This window comes from Myotis yumanensis, unplaced genomic scaffold, assembly GCF_028538775.1.
Source record: "Myotis yumanensis isolate MYYU_CA2020_CCGP unplaced genomic scaffold, mMyoYum1.0.hap1 SCAF_2, whole genome shotgun sequence".
In the NCBI taxonomy this organism is placed as follows: domain Eukaryota; kingdom Metazoa; phylum Chordata; class Mammalia; order Chiroptera; family Vespertilionidae; genus Myotis; species Myotis yumanensis.
In genome coordinates, this window is record NW_027223753.1 from 171557521 (window position 1) to 171574114 (window position 16594).

At 43.1% G+C, this 16594-nt stretch overlaps 1 protein-coding gene across 1 annotated transcript; it reads left to right on the forward strand.

Annotated features, from left to right (window-relative positions):
- The first annotated feature begins 14071 nt into the window (after positions 1–14071).
- SST (somatostatin) lies at positions 14072–15527 on the forward strand. The gene is made up of 2 exons (XM_070403602.1): positions 14072–14323; positions 15147–15527. Exons 1-2 carry the CDS (start codon positions 14186–14188, stop codon positions 15357–15359), a joined length of 351 nt encoding a protein of 116 aa, XP_070259703.1. The 5' UTR covers positions 14072–14185; the 3' UTR covers positions 15360–15527.
- The last annotated feature ends 1067 nt before the right edge of the window (positions 15528–16594 follow it).

A 16594-nucleotide genomic window follows, 5' to 3' on the forward strand; every position in this document is an offset into this window, starting at 1 on the left:
ACAGAGCAGGGCTGATCAGGGGCTTGGGGCGCCTTCCCCTGTCACGAACAGAGCAGGGCGGATAAGGAGGTTGTGGCCCCACCCCCCGTCACACACAGAGCTGCAGGGCGATCAGGGGGTTTGTGCGCTGCCCCCTGTCATGCTGATTCCGGTGCCGGGAGGCCTCGCAGCTCTGCTGATCCCGGTGCTGGGAGGCATATTACCCTTTTACTATATAGAATAGAGGCCTGGTGCATGGGTGGGGGCTGGCTGGTTTGCCCTGAAGGGTGTCCTGGATCAGGGTGGGGGTCCCCACTGGGGTGCCTGGCCAGTCTGGCTGAGGGGCTGAGGATCATTTTCAGGCTGGCGGGTGACTGAAGCTCCCAACCGCTCCTTTTTTTCTTTTCTTTTTTTTTAATTCTGGGCCAGCTTTATCTCTGAGGCCTAGGCTGCTGAAAGCAGGTTTCTGGCCTTTGTTTACCTTCTGTATTTGATACAATGTTGCGGTCCGGCTGGCTGAAGCCCGGCTGAGTAAAGCAGGCTTCTGGGGTTTTTTTTTTGCCTCTATATTTGCAACATAGTTGCTTAGAGTTGCAGCTGAGAGGCCGGCAAGTCAGGCGGGGAACGTTGGAGTCCCCAGTCACTGGAGCAAGCAAGCCTCCTATTCGCTTCAGTGCATGGCTGCCGGCCACCATCTTGGCTGGCAGTTAATTTGCATATCGCCCTGATTAGCCAATGGGAAGGGTAGCGGATGTATGGCTAATTACCATGTTTCTCTTTTATTAGATAGGATACCTGATATAGATGTAGATGCATATTAGGTGATCTTTAAATAAGTCTTTTTTTAAAAAGTTAGTATATTGTATTCATATATCTCTAGTCTTTAAGCAGTTTCTTTCCTAGCGGTGGCAAACCAGTTATCTCTTAAAATTTGTTTTCCCCTTTTCCCATAGTGATAGGGTTTTAGCTCATACCCCTTTGCTGTTAGGTATGGCTATAGGACTAAGTTCTGGCCAAAAGATACATTACACAGAAGTTATATGTGAAATTTTGGGGGGAAACTTCCTAAAAAAATAGTATTTTAGTTATCTATTGCTGTTTAACAAAAAACCTCATGGCATAATACAAGAGTAACCACTTTATGATCTCTCATCGTTGCTGTGGATCAGAAATATGGGAAGGACTCAACTGAGTGCTTCTGATTCTGGGTCTCTCAGGCAGTTGCAGTCAGACAGTGGCTGGAGTTGAAGCATCTAGGGCTGGCTGGGTAACTCTCTTTTTCCACATAGTCCTGGCACTTCTCCATGTGGGCTGTTGGGCTTCCTCAAAACATGGCCACCTTAGGGCAGTTAGACTGCCCTGGTGGCTGAAGGCTTCAAGAATGAGTATCCCAGTAAGGAAAGCAAAAATTAACACCTCTTTTATGACTTAGTTTGACAATCACATAGTATCAATGATACCATATTCTAATCAGAACAGTCACTAGATCTGCCCAGTTTCATAAGTAGGAGGCAAAGGCCCTGCCTTGGAAAAAGAGGTATGCCAAAGGCACATTGTAAGAAGAACATATGGAATGGGAAATACTGTTATAGCCATCTTTGGGAAATGCAGCCTCCCACAGATAATAACCATGTGTCCTGTACTCTCTTCATCTTTATTCTTTCTTTTTTTTTTTTTTTACCTTGTTCCCTCAACATGGATGCTGCTATCTTTGATCGTGAAGTCAAGATCATACATGGCAGAAGAACAAGATAGAAATGATTTGGTACCTAATCAAATCAACAAGAAATTTTATGCAAGTGAGAAATAAACTTTTCTGCTTTCAAAGGCACCCCTATTTTTGGTCACTTGGAGCTGAACCTAGCCACAGTCTCTCAGTTCATCAGTCTGTACAACTAGAGATGCCCTCACAGAGTGCTATGGATTATTCCCCAAACACATGGTGTTTTTGCTGTTCCCTGCCCTCCAGCACAGTGATCTCCAAGCCTGTAATTCTCTGGTTCTCATTCTTTTCCCAAAGCTTATTTATTTTCTTCCTTTAAGTCTCCCCCCCACTCCCAAATGCCATCTTTTAAGAAGCTGTCTCAAATATCTAGAGACAGAATTAAGGATATCATTCAGCACATTCCCACAACCTCTTTCTTGAATCTATACTTAATAAATTCATACTTTCTTGTATGATAGTTGTTAGCATATCTTTATATCTCCTGGTGCATTGTAAATGTCTTGAGGTTGAGAAGCATTTAACACGTATTTTTACAGTCCTTCTACATGGCTGTTTTTCAGCACACTTACCTTGGAGTTTTTGTGCTCAGTGAGTTTCAATATTTTTGTTTTATGGATCCCTATTAAGCTATCTCCATAATGATAGGAAAGAATTTTGCATTCATAATTTTGTATTATTTTTTCTTAAAGAGACCCCTGCCTCACACCAAATCCTATACATTCTAGGTCCTAAAATATCTGGATTAACTTCTTTCCAGAAAATATAAAATTGGAAATGTTCCCTGAGGAGTGGGTAGACTTTGAGAGGACTTGAGTGTGCATGAACTGCAGAGAAATGGGACAGGATGAATAGTTTGATAGAGGCTGAACTGTATGGCCCTTTTAGGGAACAGTGAGCACACACCTTTTCCAAAGGTGAGGTATCAGTGGGAAATAAAATTGAAGAAGTTGGAACCGCATTCCTGAGAACCTCAGAAATCTGTGTAAAGAGTGTGGACATTTTTAAAAAGATACTGATTTGCATTTGGAGTTTTAAAGGGAGACAATTATGTGATCAAAGCTTTATTTAGAAGTTGAATCAGGCCATAGGATATATAATAGATTTAAAGAGGTTGGACTACATGATAAGAGAAAAGGTAAGTTTAGGAGTCGTTTGTGAAAATACAGTAGCCAAAGACATTGATTAACATTAGGATCTTTATTCATTCAATATTTGACCAGCATTTTGTGAAGATTTTATATGTTTGGGGCAATCTTCTGGGTTAATCAGGGTGGGTACACAGTCTCTGTGAAAACCCCTTTTGTAAGGAACCAGGCATGCAAGCAAACTATCTATAATAATAAAAGCGTAATATGTTAATTAGATGGGACAGCCAAACGACCTTCCAGACATCATTCCAGACATCCTTCCAGACAAAGCCATGGTGGCTGGGGCTGAGGCAGAGACAGTTAGGGGCGATCAGGCAGGCAGGCAGAGTGGTTAGTGGTTAGTGGTTTAAACCAGCAGTTAGATATCTCCTGAGGGGTCCCGGAGTGTGAGAGGGTGCAGGCTGGGCTGAGGGACCCACCCTGCATGAATTTCGTGCACTGGGCCTCTAGTTGCTTGATAATCAGGTAATTGCTACAATGAAAAGCAATCTACAGACAGCTTGGTTCCGAATTATTTAGATGTATGGGTCTACTCCTGTGTGTTGTGGCTTCTAGAAGAATAGGACGTATGTGGTTTCCATTAGTTTCTAGAGTGATGAAGAGTAAATCTGAACAGAAATGTTCCACCTCTTTTAAAGAAGAAAATGGGAATTTGGATCTGGAAGTCATGACTCTAGATGGGCATATAATCTCAGGACTGGAGGAGGGGTGGGGGGACTAGTGCTCACCTCATGTCTCCTTGGATCTAAGAACACAGTTTTTCAGCTGCACTGTTAGGAACCCAAGCTGACATCTGTTTCCCTGGGACTCCTGCTGTAAATGTTGCTTAGCCAATAGTTTTTTTTTTTCCTCTCAAGGCATGGTGTTGGTTCATCAATTAATCAGAAAGGTTTTATGAGTAAGAAGTGCAGAGCTAGGATCAAAGGGAGACAGCAGTGATCCCCCTTCAGCAAATGAAGCAGATGGTGTTATAAACAGGTTGAAAGCTGAGTGGATACAAAATATGCCTGAGGAATGAAGGTTTGGCCTTACCTATCCAGAGATTGTATTTCTCATAATGCTGGAGAAAACCCTGAAACTGTTTATATTTATGTTGTTAGCAGTCAGAAAAACACCCACCTGCTACTAATTCACTGTGTGGCTTTGGGCAAATCATTTCACTCCTCTGGGCTTTTAGTGCCATGCTAAGCCTGGTTTCCAGTTTCAAAAACTGATGTACACATTACATGAAAATTGAGGAACTTTTTGGGAAAAAAAATTTCACTGTGCCCGTGGTTGGGATTTAGTTGATCAAGCTCTGTATGTTGGAAGGAAACGGGGTAGGGTCTTGCAATAATTACAAGAAGAAATTCTAGAGCCCCTTAGGAGAATCTACTGTTTGGAAAAAACATCTGGCAGATGAAACTGACTCCTCAAAGGCACTGGAGGTTTGAAGGGGGAGGAGTGGCCCCACATATAGAGGGTGACTGTGACTGGAATCCTGCTCCATCTGGCCCCCTTAAAGCAGCGGTTCTCAACCTGTGGGTCATGACCCCTTTGGGGGTCGAGCGACCCTTTCACAGGGGTCGCCTAAGACCATCGGAAAACACATATATAATTACATATTGTTTTGTGATTAATCACTATGCTTTAATTATGTTCAATTTGTAACAATGAAAATATATCCTGCATATCAGATATTTACATCACGATTCATAACAGTAGCAAAATTACAGTTATGAAATAGCAATGAAAATAATTTTATGGTTGGGGGTCACCACAACATGAGGAACTGTATTAAAGGGTCGCGGCATTAGGAAGGTTGAGAACCACTGCCTTAGAGCTTAGGAAAAGTTAGCTAGTCTACTTGTTTTTGACAGATGCTGTAAGAAATTACCACAAACTGGTGGCTTCAAATAACAGAAAATTATCTGCTTGCAGTTCTGGCATTCAAAACTCTGAAATTAAAGGGTCAGGGGCCACAGTTCCTCCAAAAACTCTATTCTACCCCCCGCCGCCCTTCTTCTACTTCCCATTTTTGGTGGATCCTGCTGTTCCTTGGCTTGTGGTGGCATCACTCCAATCTCTGCCTGCCTCTTCACAAGGCCTCCTCTGTCTTCTCTTCTATCTTTCGTAAGTACACTTATCTTTGGATTTAGGGCCCACACAGATAATCCAGGATGATCTCATCTTGACATCCTAACTTAATTATATTTGCAAAGACCTCTCCCTGCTACCCCCAAATAAAGTCGCACTCCTTCACAGGTGCCTGGGGTTAAAACTTCTTTGGGGGCCGCTATTCAAATTATTGCAGTTGGTAAACACTGTTGTTTTAACAGCCAGGAGCCTTGTTGCTTAATCACGTAAACCCTGGTGTTAAAACAGCAGTGAGATTCTCTAAAAGGCTGGGAGGCAGAGAAAAAGAAAGAAGAGGAAAAGTGAGCCCAGCACCTGGGATGGCAGGGCCTGGTACCTAGTGCTCCGCTAGGGTTGCACAGCAGCCTAGGAACTCCAAGGGTTCATGCAGAGGGTAGTGCATAAGGCCCAGGGCCCAGAGCAGTGCATTTCAGAGTGAGGTTTATGACTCAGTAGGGTCACAGTTCATTTAGCGGATCATGGCCAGCATTCCCAAGAAAGAAAAAAAAAGAATAGAATGTCCTTAGTCGGTCTGGCTCAGTGGATAGAGCATCGGCCTGAGGACTGGAGGGTCCCATGTTCAATTCGGTCAAGGGCACATGCCTGGGTTGTGGGCTCGGTCCAACGTGCAGGAGGCAGACAATCAATGATTCCCTCTCATCATTGATGTACCTACCTCTCTCTTCCTCTCCCTTCCTCTCTGAAATAAATAAAAATATATTTTAAAAAAAGAATAGAATGTACCACAGTTTACTGCAAGTAACAAAAGTATGTATGTTATGAGAAACTTGGGAAGGTGTGTGTGTGTGCGTATGTTGGATTGTGACATAAAGTATATTTCTTATGTAAATTGTGGTCAAACCTTTGAAAGCCACTGGTGTAAGAGGCCTTTATAGCATCCCGGAAAGAGCAGAGATCCAGGGAAGTGTCCTTGGTTCTGGGCGCAGCATTGGGAATAATTGCTCTGTGGCAAAGGTGTGACCAGGTACAAGAAGGAGCTTTGGACACACGTCAGACCCCCTTGGGAGCCTCCTCCCTCTTGGAGAGACCTTGCAAAGGTGAGGCTCCATAGATATGTGGGTGAAAAGGGTGATTAAGTTGATGGCTCTGAGACCAGCCACAAATGTGACATCAGTGGGTCCCCTGCTGGCCCCAGTCCTGTCTCTGCCCACAACTCTGGGGGTAATATCAGGAGAGGCAATGGAACAGAGTTAAGACCTTTGTACTCAAATCAAAGGTGGGATGGGGAAAAAAGGAGAGTTGGAGTTAGGTGAACAAAGAAGACATGACTCAGAGAATGAAAGGAAAGGTTCGTGAGGCTGGAAGGCATTCAGGTTACAGGTAAGAGAACCTTTTGTTTTAGACTGCAGGTTTTGAATTGTGTTTTCCCTCCAATCCCTTTGTTCTTCTGAAACTTTGTGGCAGAATCCTGTTTAATGAAACAGAATCCCTATAACTTGCTTCTTCCCCCATCTTGATAGTCTCTGAGGCCTGTGTGCAGGGGGTTCTAGACCTAATTGGAGACGTCTATAATTTGGTTAGAAGGTGTTTGTGGCCCCTTCTAGTGCTAATTATTTGATCCTATGGCGCAGATAAAGTTCTGTGTAATTTACCAGATCACTTCTCTTTGAAGTTTTGTTCATTTTCTAATTCCCAGTACAGCATTTGTCCCGAAGTGTTCAATATTAGAATGTTTGCAGGAAGAGAATATTTTTTGCACACTTCTTTGCAACTCCAGCACCAAGCACAGTGTTCTCTGCATAGTGGCTGCTTTTAAAGAGTCGGCCGAATAAATGAAGAAATGAATAAAATCCTGCCCTAAAATTTTAGCTGAAGTTGTCTTCTACAAGCTAGCCAGCAGAGGGCAAGAGAGTTCAGTTTAACAACAGCAACCTGCCCTGTGTGCTGATGCAGCCACAGGCAGTCACCGCCAGGAGGAGCCGGTCCGCTTGTTTCATGGGATTAGAAAATGCACAACCAGAAATGGATGGAGACAGGAAGCGAGAAGGCCTGAATATTAATCCCCAAAGCTTTCGTCAGGGAGTGGGGTTTTGCTGCAAGCTAATTGTGAGGTACATAGAGGACTGGACAGGACCATCTTGTTACATGATATCAACCACTTGGCTAGAAGAAATTCAAGGAACGTCACAGTGCACTTGTGCCAGGGAAAGAATGTATGAAGGGTCTCTGATTTTCTCAGTTCTGTGTTTATTCTTTCTGTGACACACGTGTGCTGTAAAGTTCCTTGAATTCCTTCCCTTATCTTAACTGCAGTTTTCCCATATGTAACTGGATGGGTGGGACTTGATGATTTTGAAGGCTCTGGTCTGTGGATGGTTCCCCTGCTGGCCCCATTCCTATCTCTGCCCTCAATTCTGGGGGTAACATCAGAGAGGCGATGGAGCAGATTTAAGTCTGCTGTGCTCAAGTCAAGGGTGGGATGGGAAAAAATGGAGAGTTGGGGTTAAATAAGAGAAGAAGACATGAGCCAGAAAATGAAAGGAAACGTGAGAGAGATGATGAGGATAAGATCAAGGAGGAGAGAAGAGGAGATACAAGCTTATGCATCAGAATCTTTGCACTGGGGCCCAGACACCTATGCTTTTAAAATGTTTCCTAGGCAATCCTGGTGTAGAGCCAGGGTTAAGACCCAGAAGTCTAGATTAATCCTAAGAGGTTTGAGTGCAGGGGAATTGAAGTAGTTGTAGGGATACGTTCACTTCACAGGGCATTTCTGTGATTGTAGTCTCTATCATTCCATTTCAAAGTGGAGGTCTCAGAATCCCCTAAAGAGGAACTTTGCCATTTGTTCTGCACTGTTCAGGGGACAGGACCATTGGTTTCTGGCCCTATTTTGCCAGACCCAGCTGGTCAAGACAACTTCTCTCCTGCCAGCTGCCCTAGGAAAGCTCATGGAAGACCTCAGATTTCACACCTCAGATTTAACAAATCAGGTCAATTCCTTGCTCAAAAAATTTCAATGGTTTTCTTACCACAGCCTTTGAGGGGCTATGTCTGGCCCCTGGCTGCTTTGCTGGCCCCATCTCTTAGCCCTCTCTGATTCACCCAATCTATCTGGTTCTCTTGCCTTGTTGTTGATGTTTGATTGTACCAGGCATGCTTCCACCTCAGGGCCTTTGCACAGATTGTCCTCCCCCTTGATGAGGAAATATCCTTATTGTTTTTAGGAGGCAAGTAAATAAACATACCTGGGAGATGTTCTCTGGATGACACAGTGGGGCAGAGCACAGCTCAGTTTCAGTTCACTGAGGAGCCCTGAGCAGAAGTCATAGATAAACAAGTGGGGTGCTTATGGGAGACTAATGGACCCACAAAGAGAAAGGGAAACTAAGAAAGAAGTAGGGACAAAGTTTCCTAACCTATGTCTGGTGAGAGAGGAAATATTGGAGTGGCAGGAAGGGCTCTGACATCAGCCCAGCTACACACTACTACATAACCTGGGGCCTTCATTCCCTTGTCCAGTTGATATCAACACACTTCAACAAATGTGAAACACTACAAAGAAGTGAGTTAACATTGTTATTCACTTCTATCGTGCACTATGGGCATGTGCTTACTGCTGTGGTTGATGGATATGTCCTCCCTAGTCCTTCCAGTGTTAGATTAGCATATTGATATGGCCACTTCAGTTAGCATGTAGGAACAATGACGCTGAACAATGTTTAGGGTCTTCTTTCTGAAGCTCAGAGATGACTAAAGGATCAATAGATATGTGTTCCTAAATGTATCAGCTACTTAAGGTAAGAGGTCAAATGATATAGTCCTCTGTTACCAGAAGCGTATGATGTTTGTCCTACTCACAGAATCCAGAGACCTCACATAGAAGAAGAGAGAAGTTTGTGTCCAACCCAACCATTATTTTTCGGCAACTACTCTGTGCTTCATGTTTTTATGGTCTCTGAGAAAGATACAAACATGGCTGAGACAAGCTTTCTGCTCAGTGAATCTCTCATAGATGAGACATATAGACTTTTAAGGCACAGAACTATAATCTATGAAGATCTCTGCTAGGGGCACAAAAGACACACATCTGAGCACACTTCCTACTGGGGATCAAGCCCACAACCCGGGCATGTGGGCTTAGAATCGAACCATGACCTCCTGGTTCACTGGTTGGTGCTCAGCCACTGAGCCACACCAACTGGGTGAGGATTACAGGTTTTCATTTTGTGCTCCATAGTAGTAGAGTTGCTGTAGAAGGAAAGGTCTCTATAGTATTATCAGGCTCCTGTCATTCAGCAGGAAGTTCACATGCTCACCATAGCCTGCCCTCATCCCCAAGAACATTCACCAAAAAGTCTTCCCCCTACTGGGTGGGTCACTTACTCCAAATTGATCTCTTGCTCCCAACTTTACTTAAGTCAAACCTCAAGTAAATGTAAGATTTTCTTTAGCCAGATATAAATATGGAAGACAACTCAACAAATGAAGTCACACTAACGTGTTAATAGCTTCCAAGTTTTAATGTGCTATATCTCCAAGAAAAAGTACATAAAAGAGAAGAGACTATTTTCTAGTTGATAAACATCAGGGCCCATCTGCTGCACTTCTATGGGGGAGATCTTCCTGGACCTTCAAATCACACCCTACATGTCCCCAGGATGAGGAAGGCCTGTCTTCCTAGCCAGCTCAGAGCATCAGCAGGGACATTCCAGCTCCCAACGGCTGGCTCATTGAACATTTACCCCTTGGCTTGGGCTGGCTGCCTCCACCTGAACAGCAATAATAAAACCAGTCCTTTTTCTTGTTATCTTATTTTATGAGTTACCAAGAACTTTCATGTACATTGACTGATATGGCTCTTAAATCATATTTTTACAAAAGCAAGGGTTCAGGCCTATTTTAAACAGGAGAAAACTGAGCACTTAAGTCTAGGGCTCAGAGATCTAGTCCTGGGCTCTTTCCACTTTCCATGTTTCTTCTCTCCACAGCCTGTAATTTTCACTTTCTTCTGACTGGGAAATAAAAAGTTTTTCCACTTGCAAAAAAGTCCAGGAAGTCTAAAAAGTCCATTTTAGAGAATGCTACCAATTTTTCTCATTTTTTTAAGTCAATATTCTAAGAAGCCATCAGAATGTTCTTTCAACTCTTTCAAAATAAACTTCAAACCTAACCAGTCTTCACTTCCCTCCTACCGCTCCAGCCCCAAACACCATTCATCTCTTGTCTAAACTAGTCTGAAGAATAGGTGCCCAATAACAATCACAAGCCACCTCCTCTTCCAAGGAAACAGGCCCTGGTTGGGAAGGTATGAAGTGCCTTAAACACCCATGGCCCAGCTATTTGCTTTAGTATAAAGGCACTTCATACTTTCCCAACCAGGAGCTTTTCTAACATAGAATCCTCATTTTAAGAAATAAACAGCATTTAACATTACAATACACTCTAGTTTGCCCCTTTATTTTCTCAAATTTAAACTCTGATTATTGGGGCTGGAAGAAACCACAAAGGTTACCTATCAAACCTTTGATTTTGCAGACTGGAAACTAAGGCCCAGCAAGGGAGTCCCACAGTTGGATTGTGGCAGTGTCAGAACTAGAATCCAGGTCTTTCAACTCCCAGTACAGACACTTTCTACTTCCCTGCATTGCTTAATATTGAACATCTGACTCTGCTCAGAAGATTTTACTGTCTCATTAAAACGAGTTTCTACTCATATAGAAAGGTAGTCACCCACATGTACATTTCACAGGAGGTGGCCGATCCTATTCTGGCCAGAAGAGCTGTACCATAGAGAGGCCTGGATGCCTTCTAGATATACTTGTATCCTGGATGCAGGCTGCTCAGCCAGGGCTCTCAGGCATCTCTGAGTCAGGGGAGCGTGAAAGGTCCTAAACTGGAAGAGCATCCTCCCCCTGATCTTGCTACTTCCTGCCTGTGTGCCTTGTGCAAAGCACTTAGGCTCTCAGGACTTCTATTTCCTCTTCTGTGAGGGAAGGGGTTTAGCAAGCCCTGATGTGTGCATGGGAAAGGGGCTGCATAAGAATGGGGGAAGGTGACTCCTGGTGACTAAGGTCTAGGAAGTAGGGTCCTAAGTAGAGTCAAAAATCGACTCCCCCTCTCAACCATTGGGACTTGGGAGGGAGATCTTGGGGGTTGTCTGCAGAGGGATCAGGTTGGGGATGAAGTACCTTTGTGCCAAATCAACTTTTATGCAAAACTTGGCCATGGGGGGTTTAAGGAAGAATTCATGCCACCTTTTGTCCTGCTACTTCTCTCTTAAGTGGTCCTTAGACTCCTAACAATGCCAGGATTATAAAACAAAAACCAAATGCAGAAGTCTTGTCATCCACAGCCTTAGTTAGCACTTCAGCAGGGGCAGGAGGCAAGAAACCCAGACCTCAGTGTTCCCAAGTAAGGACTTAAATAGCTGGAGATCATGAGTAATTCTTGTGGTAAGCAGGTGAGAAGGAGAGAGGTGAAAGAGGAAGAGCCTATCAGGGGTGGGCAAACTTTTTGACTCGAGGGCCACAATGGGTACTTAAACTGGACCGGAGGGCCGGAACAAAAGCATGGATGGAGTGTTTGTGTGAACTAATATAAATTCAAAGTAAACATCATTACATAAAAGGGTACGGTCTTTTTTTTTTTTTTTTTTTTAGTTTTATTCATTTCAAATGGGCCGGATCTGGCCCGTGGGCCGTAGTTTGCTCACGGCTGGCTGGCTAGATGCAGGGACTGAGGCAAATATTGACTAAGCAGGGTAGGAAGAAAATGAGTGATGCAAAGAAGGCAGGAAGAGCCAGATGAAACCACACTGAAGTCAGAAAATTATGGGGGAAGGGGAGAACAACAAAGAGGATTGAGGACAGGAAATGGGGAGAGACAACAAAAGAAGGATTGGATAAGAAAGATTCTGAAAGAGAAAACCAGAGAAAGGTTAGGGAAAAGGAGAAAGAGGAAGGAGGAGAACCGGTAGAGGAGGAGGAGGATCTGGAAGGAGAGGAGCAGGAGTCCAGGGAGGGAGGTTGAAGAGATCCCAGAGCACTGAGCAAGAGAGTAGGGCTGTTCTCTGTTCCTTCGCTGGCTGCTATTTTAGGAAAACTTTCCCTCTCTAGTCAGTGGGGCTGCCTAGGGCCAAGTTCTGGGTGGAGGAGGTATGAGATCATTTGGAGGTGCCTTGGGATAGTTGGGTTGATATAACTAGACTCTGAGTCTCCAGTTGGAGCCAAGGAAGTTCCAGAATATAAAGAGAAAATAACATGTATTCCCTAGGTTGGGATCATCAGCCACAGAGTCATTGCTCTCCCAGACGATTCCAACACATGTGAGTGACTTTTAGTGCCCCACTGGTGCTTAGCCCTGCCTAGACTTTGCAAGCCCTGGATGCTGTAACACGCCCTCCTGCGCATTCTCCCATTGCTTTGGCTTACAGACACAGAAGGAAATGGTGACAATTATTCAAGCCATTGAGGACAACGCCCCCCCCCCCCCACCTCTCCTGCATATCAACATTATGGTTTTAGTCTAAGTACTGAGAATGCATACATGATGCATGGCTGGTGAAAGCATTGGCCAAGTTCTTTGCTTTATTTTTGTTTCCGGAAACACACATGTTTTAGTTTTTTATGAGCTTGAAAGTCATGAAATGTCAGCCTGCAGGGATCCCTAGTTCATGCCAGGACATTATCTAGCCCTTCCTTGATAAGGAATGATTTTGAAAAAAATAAAAATAATAACTGTCAGAACACGGATCTGAACAGCAAACATTTAACCATGGTCAGAATTCTAAAATAACCTTTCTTTCTTAATTTTGTTTTTCAATTGTAGTTGATATTCCATATTATTTTATATTAGTTTCAGGTGCACAGCATTAGTGGCTTAAAAACAAAATGAAAGGTTTAAGAAGTACAAATTGGTAGTCACAAAACAGTCACAGGGATGTAAAGTACAGCATAGGGAATGTAGTCAATAATATTGTAATAACCATGTGGTGCCGGGTGGGTACTAGACTTTATTGGGAGGATCAATAAGTTATATGAAACAGCATGTCTTAAAATTCTCTTTGATGAATGTAGGGAGCAGGGGACCGCTAGGTCTAACTAAGCTCAGCTGATCCTTTCCCCACACATACTAGTAGACACATAGTAATGGTCACAGATGTGCAGGGCATCCCTGGACTTTTGCAGGTCCAGACTGGGGGTCCGGTCCCTGACCTAAAACTGCTCCTACTGGCCAGGAATCGGTTAGAAAACTCAGAGCTGAGTGAAAAGAACCCTGGCCTTGGAATGTGGAGGTCTGGCCAACTGTGCAGTATGTGATCCAGACTCCAGAGCACTTCACTGCCCACTTCTAGGTTCAGTGACCCAAACACCAAGGTTTAATAGATGGTTTCTGAGATTGTTTCTAATCTTCAAGTTTCTAGGCACCAAAATGAAGTTAATCTCATTTTTTTGTGTTTTTCTTTTTTCTTTTTCTTTTTGTCACAATAGGAAGACAGGTTAGACTAGAAGCTTCTCAGCTACTGAGAAAGAGGGATGGAGGGTGAGCCAAAGGTAATTTTTCCATTAGAGGGAAGATGCAGTTCTTTTATAGCCCATTAAAGTGTAATCTACAAGACTTTTTACGGAGATAATGGAGAAAGAGATGATCGAGTCTTTCTAACATCCAAATTCTATTCTTAAATTAATTCTTAGAGGAATAATTCTGAATCTCCACTTGGCACCCTCATACACGTCTGCATTTGTTTAGCCGTCCTAACATGTTTGAGTATAAGGACAGAAGAGTGGTCTGCGTACATTTATGTGTATGCAGCCTGGGTGGTAGTGCACTTGTCTTTTTGGCTGTGTTTGAGCTTCTGTGTGTAGTTGAGTGGACATGTACGTGTGTGAGTGAAATTATGGAATGTGTATGTGCGTAGAATATAGAAGACTGTGTAGATGGTGTGACATGTGTGAAATCCTGTGGACCCGTGGGTGTGCAAGATTTTTTTTAAAGCAAGAGACTTTGGATTGTGTAGCCTCCTCTCACTTCTGTGATTGATTTCACGAGGCTAATTGTGCGTAAAAGCGCTAGTGAGATCTGGGGGCGCCTCCTAGTCTGACGTCAGAGAGAGAGTTTAAAAAGCGGGGAGACGGTGGAGAGCACACAAGCCGCTTTAGGAGCCGCAAGGTTCAGAGCCTTCGCTGCAGCCTGCAGATCCGCTCCTAGAGTTTGACCAACCGCGCTTTAGCTTGGCTTCCCAGGCGCCGCGGAGATGCTGTCCTGCCGCCTCCAGTGCGCGCTGGCCGCGCTCTCCATCGTCCTGGCTTTGAGCGGTGTTACCGGCGCGCCCTCGGATCCCCGACTCCGTCAGTTTCTGCAGAAATCCCTGGCTGCTGCCGCAGGGAAGCAGGTAAGGAGACTCCCTCGACGTTTTCTTTCCCCTCTCCAGAAACTCTACCCTTCTCTTAGGCTCGCCCCAGGCCCCTTGGGTGGATTTAAGAGGTGCTCCTGAAGAGTTTTGGTGCTTTTCTGGGTCCCTCAGCTCCCAAAGCTCTTAGGAAAACTTTCAAAGTCCAGAATCCCCTCTTACCTCTTTTCCCCCTAATCAGCGCCGTCTGTAACAGGTGAGTTCTTTGCATTCAAGAAAATTCTGAGACCTGGGTAATTGAGCCGGAAGGTATGATGGCATCTATCCTGGGTGCTGACCATGGGAGGCGCTGACCCAGGTGCTGAAAGAGCGCACTTCTGTCGCTGCTACCATCCTAAGCAATACTTCCCTCCCATGCAGTGGACCGAGGGCTAATGGGTATTCTACAGACGAAACACAATATGTTTAATATTCTGAAAGGTCTCATTCCCCACAGTGACTTAGTGAACGTGATAAGTTTGTAGTTCATGATGTGAAAATTGAGTTTAACAAACTGTTGGCACATGTTTATCTTTGCAAAACTGCTTTAAAGATTTGTTTTTTCTCTCTATGCGTGTTTGAACCCTACAGAGACAGAAAACTTGCAGAAACATTTGATTTTTCAAGCCTCTTTGTGTAATTGGTGATTATAGTAACTACCCTTATTTTTATATCCTTAATGATTTTAAGTGACAGAGAGGCACAACTGTGAAAATTGGGTTTTGGGTGGAGCTGTATCTGCTCCCCAAACTAGGCTTTTTCATTTCTTCTTTTCCAGCCACCTCCTGCTCATTCTCTCTATCTCTCTCCCCTCCACCCCATATAGGAACTAGCCAAGTACTTCTTGGCAGAGCTGCTGTCTGAACCCAACCAGACAGAGAATGATGCCCTGGAACCTGAAGATTTGTCCCAGGCTGCTGACCAGGATGAAATGAGGCTGGAGCTGCAGAGATCCACTAACTCGAACCCGGCCATGGCACCCCGAGAACGCAAAGCTGGCTGCAAGAATTTCTTCTGGAAGACTTTCACATCCTGTTAGCTCTATTAATAATTGCTGTCCATATATGACCTCTGATTCCTCTCTTTCAAACCCCATCTCTCTTCCTTAGTTCCCCCAATACTCATAAAGACCCTCACAGTAGAAATTGATGAGTGTAAATAAATACAAAATAAAATTATGATGAAATTATGAAAAGCAAGAATTTGATTTCTTATTGAGTAAACCTTTCTGTTCAAGAATACATGACTAACTTCCATCATTATTTCAGTTGAGTTATTAGAACTATGCACTCCAATTCTCAAAGACACACTATTTAAAATTCCCTGTGGTAATAAAGGTTATTTTTTAAATGGTAACCGTCATAGTTTGGGTGACTTCAAATTTACATAATTTCAGAAAACTCTATGAATGATCATTTTAATCCAATAATAGTTATGGGAAGGGGCTGTTACAAGCATCAATTACATATTAAATACAATTAAAATTATATGTGTAAAAGAATATTAGTATTTATGGATAGGCAGGCTGAAATGTCCAACTATTTACCAGGCTGAAATGTAAAAAATATAATATATACAAAATCGGAAGAAAAGACCATTTAGAGGAAAGAAGCTGGCTTAAATAGCTAAAATAACATTCTCAGGCTTTAAAATTTGTTTCCAGTCTTAGGACATTTAGAGACATATCACAATCCTCTTTGTCAAAAACAATCCTAAGTGAACATGGTTAAATGATTGCCTCTGGCTAAAAGTAAGATCCATATCACTTTTATTGTAAAATTCCAGCATTAGAATACCATGGGTTGCAATAAAAATATGTGCTTGTCACCCCAGGGAATGCTACGCTGTTGAAGTTATTGGAACACATTATAATAATCCCAAAGTAACTGAAGGAGAGATCCAAGCCTTCTTTTGATTTTATCAAAATGAGAGCCAAATAAAAATGAAACAATAATAACATTCAGCACATGCTATCTATTATTATTAGCATTATAATATATTTAAGGGTACTGTAAAAGGTAGAGATAAAAAGATAACTAATTTAACTCACAGGGACCTTAAATAGATATCCCACTGAGGATGTGTGTTTTAGCTATCACCTCTATTTCTGAATAGCTGCTAGAATAATAAACCAAATATAAGTACATAAACTCAGTATAAATCTGTATACTATGAGCTTATGGATGGCAGCATATAAACATCTAAGAGAAACTTTATATTTCATAGAAAATATTTGTGTTAAATAATACACGTTTTTACAATGAATATTGCTTC

What these genes read in the sequence shown, in the direction of transcription:
- SST (XM_070403602.1), top strand. Translation starts at nt 14,186, where the DNA reads ATGCTGTCCTGCCGCCTCCAGTGCGCGCTGGCCGCGCTCTCCATCGTC. An exon ending in CTGCTGCCGCAGGGAAGCAG is followed by an intron (nt 14,324 to 15,146) that starts GTAAGGAGACTC and finishes CACCCCATATAG; the next exon opens with GAACTAGCCAAGTACTTCTT.